Genomic DNA, 6,809 nt, shown 5'->3' on the forward strand with positions numbered 1-6,809 from the left:
TACCGTTTTACGTATTCGACAAAGAGGTAAAATGTAAATTCATATCACCTGACATCAAGAATATTACTAACACGAACACTTTCAAAAATGTGCTCAAAGGATCGTAGGATGATTCGCCCCCGAAAATTCGCCCCGGTAAATTCGCCCCTGAAAATTCGCCCCCGGAATATTCGCCCCCACGAAAACTCGCCCCCAAGTAAATTCGCCCCCGGACTATTCGCCTCCGTAAGATTCGCCCCGGAAAATTCGCCCCCAAGAAAATTCGCCCCCAAGAAAATTCGCCCCCAAGAAAATTCGCCCCCACGTAAATTCGCCCCAGGACTATTCGCCTCCGTAAGATTCGCCCCGGAAAATTCGCCCCCGGCAAGTTCGCCCCGGACAAATTCGCTTCTGGAAGATTCGCCCCCGGCGATTCCGCTTCTGTAGGATTCGCCCCATAAGATTTATTAATCCTGTTAACTAAAATATGAATAGGCTATTAAGATAAGGTTGAATCAAGTAAGGGTGATTTGCAAAGGATTTGACATCCAAAGAAAATAAATCCTGTATTCAAAATGACTTAATGACTTCTATTATTTCAGACATGACATATGGAAAATCCACTTTAATTCTTGTATTACAAAAGAAGGTAATATATTATAATCTAATTTAAATGACATTTTTGATTGACTGAGTTGTTAGCTTCTTAATTTCTTCCTAACAGAACGTTTGATGGCTCGTTTGGTCATTGGTGATGTATGTGTTTTGAAACTTTTTATGTTCCTACTTGTTATATTTTGGCGCGAATACGAACTTTGATTTTTGGTTAGGTAACGATTATATTCTACGGTGTTTTTTTTAACTTTCGGAGTTTGGTATAAACCTGTGGGAAAAAAAATAGTTTTGAGTATTGAAGAAGATCGGTTTCACGTGGTGCTGGTAAGTTTTGCATTATTTTTTAATTAGGTAGTTAGATTTACTTAAAAAACCGAATGTTGTGCACGATTTTCTAAGATTTTAAATATTACAATCCTAATAGACGAAGAGTTTATTTGATTGAAAATCAAAATTCTCAAATTTAAGTTTGATCCGACGGGATGAATTTGAAACGAGTACAAGAGTACCGTAGCAGACTAATTCCTACTTAACTAATATATATATCAGCCAACTTTTTTTAATATTTTAAAGAAATGGGAGTTTCGAGTTAGATTTTTTTAGATTATTTTAATTATGATTTGATACTTCAGCAAACTTCACCTAAGTTGGTGTTTTTCAACACTAATTTAGGTACCTACATCAAATCTGGACCAATTTTCAAATGTAAGTCTAAAGAAAGAATCACCCTTTGTTTATACATTGATGAAAAAAACATTTCAATACATCCATAAATGAGTAATTCGACTCCTTTGTAAACGCAATTTGTTGTAAAATGTATTGTAAACATACGGTTGACGTTGAACCGTTGAATCAGCCTTTTACAGGTGAAAGACGATTGAATATGAACAATTTCGAGTTGCCAGTCTCGCCGTATTGAGTTCCAAATATTGTCATTTTTGCAAATATTTATTTAATCGGGAAAATGCATCGGTTGCTTAAAAATTTCAAAGACAATGTGTAATCCTGTCTCGAAGGACGCCTACGTTCAAATGTAACTGAGAGAGGAATGTTTGTATGTCTCGTCTTCAGACAATAACCACTCTTTGTACTTCACATCTTTGGAACTCGTACGAATCTATAAGTGAGAATAAAAACACGACAGCAGCATTCTTAAAGCAGATTCTGTACACCTTCTCAACGAATACCATGCCGAATTTCACAACAACTGAAAGAGGCAAGAAATGCTTAGTGCATGATGGTTTTATGTATGTTTTCGGAAAACAACTGAAAGATGGAACATCAGCGTGGAGATGTCGCTTTCGAGCAGGTACGAAGATTCTAGGTAGCACTTGTCAGGCCAGACTTTGGCTTACGCCAAATGAAGAGGCAATTGCTAGAGGTCCAATACCCAATCATAGCCATGGTTCCGATTGGGGTTCAGCACATTCTAAAGTGATAACGGCAAACATGAAAATGGCAGCTAAACAGCATCCTCAAACAATGCCTTCCGAAATTTACTTAAAAAAGATGGTTGAACATAACCCAGACCTTGAAGTAATTTCAAAGTTGCCACATAAGGAATCTTTGAAGAGAACCATTAGAAATGCCCAATCCCAAGGGTATGATAAACAGCCCAAAGACATTTATGCAGTTCCGGATGAACTACCTGTCCAATTTTCATCGTTTAATGGTGGAAGATGGTTAATTTTTGATTCTGGCGCTCAAGACAAAAACCGTCAATTGATATTTTGTTCCAACGATGGCTTACGTCAACTGGTAAACGCGAAGTTTTATATCATTGATGGAACATTTTCTACAGTTCCAAATATCGCTTATCAACTTTACACCATTCATTGTGACTTTTTTAACAAATTCCTCCCGTGCGTATACAGCCTAATGAGCAGTAAAGATGAACAGTCGTATAAAGTCCTTTTCGAGGCTGTAAAAGACGAAGTGAAACAAAGAACTGGTAAAGAACTCTGTCCTGAATACGTTGCCAGCGACTTTGAAGCGGCTGCCATCAACGCAGTTAAGGCATGCTTTCCGCAGGCTAAGCTGGCCGGATGCCTTTTCCATTTTTCTCAAATTTTATGGAGAAGAGTACAGAAAATTCCACATCTCAAAGAAGCCTACAACAAGATAGAAGAAAAAGACCTTAGAAGCGGCTTCCACAGCCTTGTTGCACTATCTTTTGTCCCCGAGTCCGATATACAGGTAAGCAGTAAAATTGTTTACATAGGTATATGTCAGATGCACCTCATGATGTCACTGCAAAAATTATTATTAATTGGTTTATTTTCACACTAATAGCGGTTGTGGTACATGAGACGGTTCTTGACCAAGTCTTCATGCAGCGATGTGACTTGTCATTGGTTAAGGAACCTTCTAACGATGTTAGCCGTTTTCAATAGTATGGCCTTTTGCATGTTGGTGTGCAGGTATTCCGGAAGTTCTAACGTGTGCAAGTAGCGTGTAAAAGTTTTCGCTGTTAGTCCGGTAACGGATATCATCATTGGTACTATTGTCACTGGATCCATCTTCCATACCTCTTTTACTTCAATTGCAAGTGGAGTGTATTTTTCAATTTTCTCTTGCTCCTTATCTAGAAGGTTCGCGTCGTTTGGTATTGCTATGTCTATTAGATGTGTCTTGTTAGTTCTTTTGTGAATAAGTGTAATGTCTGGTCTGTTAATGTGGTATTGTCTTGTCTGTGTGTAATGTCCTATCCCAGTATAATTTGAATTCGTCGTTTTCGAGGATGTTTGTTGGTGTATATTTGTAATATTGTGTTCGTGTGGGTACGAGTTTGTGCTTTAATGCAAGCTCCTGGTGGATTATTATTATTATTATTATTATTTTATTATTATTTCAGAAAGTTTTCGATGACTTGGTCGATGCAATTGACTCCAGACTTCTTCCATTGTGCGCTCATTTAGAAAAAAATTACGTGAAAGGGAAGACAGTCGGAAGAAAGGTGATACCCCCAAAATTTCCTCCTTCAACATGGAATTGCTATGACCGCGTAGAAAAAAACTTACCCAGGACAATAAATTCCGTGGAGGGGTGGCATCTAAAATTTAAGCAAATTTGCATGAGGAAACACCTGTCCTTTTATTTATTTATACAAAAGCTAATGGAAGCAGAATCAGACGCAGTTTTTGACAGAAAAGCTTTGGAGGTTGGAGGAAAATTGCGCTGCAGAATGAAGTTATACGAAAACCTGGACAGTCGAATTGTAACAATAGTCCAAAGGTACCAATTCTACAAAGGTAACCACGAACATTTGGTATATCTAGCGGCAGTTGGGGCATGTGTCTCGGGAAGTTTAGTTCCTACAAAAGAATCATCTCATTCAAGCGATGACAACTCAGATGTAGATGAAGAAGGTGGTGATAATCTCGGTGATAATGAATGCCAATCAGAAACGATGCAAGTTAAAGAACCTGACAGCAATGATTTAATGTTAAAATCTGTACAAACAATGGAAGAAGAGTTAATGTACGTACCCTTATCGGTGAAAGAGCAGCGGCTCTTATGCAAAAATTTGGGCCCCATAAAATTCTTTAGGAAATCGGCTACTGTTCCGAACACATTAGGAGTTCCCTTTGCGAGAAGGAACCCACCACGTAAAACTTATAGCATAGTTGGGGACGGGAACTGCTTTTTTAGATCAATTTGTTTTACCATCACAGGTGACCAATCACAACATGCAGTGTTCCGTAGGATCATCTGTGAAGAGTATTCACAGTCTGCGGAAGGAGCTGACAACCCAAGACCGGAGATGGCTTCTGAAGGAACATGGGCGGCTAGCGAGGAAATAATGGCCACCGCGAATCTTTTGGGCATAAAGATATATGTATGGTCAAAGTTTGGAAACGTTTTGACGTGGCATATCATTTCTCCAGATCCGGCGCGATGCAATAATAATATTCGTGGTTCAGTCTATCTGGACCACAGCAGTGATGTGCATTTTGATGTGGTAAATAGCATTTGTAGCAACTATAAGTAATACTTTATAATATTTTATATAATAAAATTTATTTCTTCTTTTATTTATTTTAATTTGAGGTGTTACCAAAGCCAAAATCGTGTTACATTTTCGTATTTATATCATTCCTGTGTGCTATTTTACAAACATTTAAATACCTTTTTCTACAATCGATATCCAAAGTAGGCATTTACGCTCGTATCTGACAACGCAAACGTCATCTTTTTCGAGGAATGTCACTTTGTCGCTTATAAGCGCAAAATAGAAAAAAACGCTCGCTCTCCCAATTATTAACTATAAATCAAATATGCATTGCTCAGAGTATCCAATGACAACGAGTAAATGACATCTTTCATTTGGGAATAAGATTAAAATGATTCGAGTGAGAAATTTAAATTTCTGGAAATATGTGAACTGATCGATTGTAGAAAAAATCTTGTGTGTAATTCGAGCGCAAATTGATTGTCGATTTCAAGAGATTGCCGCGCTCCTTCGTCGCGCGTCAACTGTCTCTTTCAATCGACAATATATCATTTTGCGCTCTTAATACACAAATAGCTATTTCTAAATAACTGTATCTTGTTTAAAATTGTCATTGTGTAATTAGATTATGGATCGCAAGATCAAGATGAAATAGCGAGGGATGAAACGGAATAAATTTTTTTCTGCGAACCGTTGTCAATTGTTTGCGGTTTGATAATGAGCTCCATTACCGCACTGTTTTTAAGTTTGTACCTTGCTCCTGTAGGCCAACCAAATATTTTCTTGGTAAAAATACATTATTTCCATTAGACTATGATACAATAACAAAGTGAAGAACTACGTAATTTTGAAAGGGATAACGATAAAAAAAGTTTAATGAGGTATCTACGGGATTGGAATATGTTACCAAACCAACCTATTACTTCCGAGGGTTAATAAATGTTATGAGGCTAATCCTACGGGGGCGAATCTTCTAAGCGCGAATTATTCGGAGGAGAATTTGTTGGGGGCGAATATTCCGGGGGCGAATTTGTTGGGGGCGAATTTACTTGGGGCGAACATTCCGGGGGCGAATTTACTTGGGGGCGAATATTCCGGGGGCGAATTTACTTGGGGGCGAATATTCCGGGGGCGAATTTACTTGGGGGCGAATATTCCGGGGGCGAATTTTCGGGGGCGAATTTACCGGGGCGAGGCTTCCGGGGCGAATTTACCGCACACCGCTCAAAGACCTACTCATTGTAAAGTGTTGTTACACAATCCAAGAGTACTTGAATGTCATCTAAATAATAATGTTTGTCCAATATTTGTACAATGTGTGTGTTTTATACCTATTGATTTTCTTTGTGTGACTAGCCTTATCTATTGTAAAAATCGCTACAAAGGTCTAATAAAATAAAATTATTATATTCCAGGATAATGTCTTCAGTAACATTGTCTAGCACGCCAGTTGCAAAACAACTTTATGTTTAGCTAATTCTAGATTTCTGTGGATTTAGCTTCTCTTTGGTCTTAGCACAGTTTGGAGATATTCCCAATGAAAAACCTTGAGAACACGAAATATCCTTTGACTTTTTAATAGCACCAACTTGATTTATTTTGAATTACTAAATTTATTTATTAATAAAAATTACTCGTCATTTGTAGGTTACAATATTTCAAAATTAAAACAGCATGAAGCAAAATTTAATACGTCATAGGTCCGCGATGCTTTGCAGTATCTCGTTTCAAAAATTCCATAAACTTCTCTATGTTAATTCGCCTCGAAATGTGCAAATTACTATTAAAACTATAAAACAAGACAGTAAACAGGTACAATATGAATGAGAAAAGTCATTTATTATGCACCCATGAAGACGACGTGGCCTACTTTCAATTAAGTGATCAATTCCTGCATCATTCCAAGCTTCCCAAAACGACCACCATACCTATCGTATTCCATACATGTTCAATAGATGACCGATCAGGTCATGGAAGAACGTAAATGTTGACTTTTTGCCCTTGATGTATAAGGGCGCGTGTTATCTTGTTAGAAAATGGCATTTCTCAACCCCTTAAGACTTGGAATTGCAACAGGCTTCAGCACATTGACGATGTAATCGGCTGCGTTTATGTTGCCGCTAGTATGGGGTATGATATGTGTTGTCATTTGACGCGGGTTTGTAGTGTGATCTTTTAATCAATCCTTAGAGTAAAATCAAAATTACAATTCATATCAGAAACTAATGTGAGCTAATTGTACCTAATTGAAAAGGACCCATTA

General features: G+C 37.7%; 1 protein-coding gene across 1 annotated transcript; it reads left to right on the forward strand.

The window, feature by feature from the left end:
* Positions 1-1,389: 1,389 nt before the first annotated feature.
* LOC116166302 lies at positions 1,390-4,750 on the forward strand. The gene is made up of 2 exons (XM_031481224.1): positions 1,390-2,790; positions 3,449-4,750. Exons 1-2 carry the CDS (start codon positions 1,651-1,653, stop codon positions 4,583-4,585), a joined length of 2,277 nt encoding a protein of 758 aa, XP_031337084.1. The 5' UTR covers positions 1,390-1,650; the 3' UTR covers positions 4,586-4,750.
* The last annotated feature ends 2,059 nt before the right edge of the window (positions 4,751-6,809 follow it).

This window comes from Photinus pyralis, unplaced genomic scaffold, assembly GCF_008802855.1.
Source record: "Photinus pyralis isolate 1611_PpyrPB1 unplaced genomic scaffold, Ppyr1.3 Ppyr1.4_LG3b, whole genome shotgun sequence".
NCBI lineage: Eukaryota > Metazoa > Arthropoda > Insecta > Coleoptera > Lampyridae > Photinus > Photinus pyralis.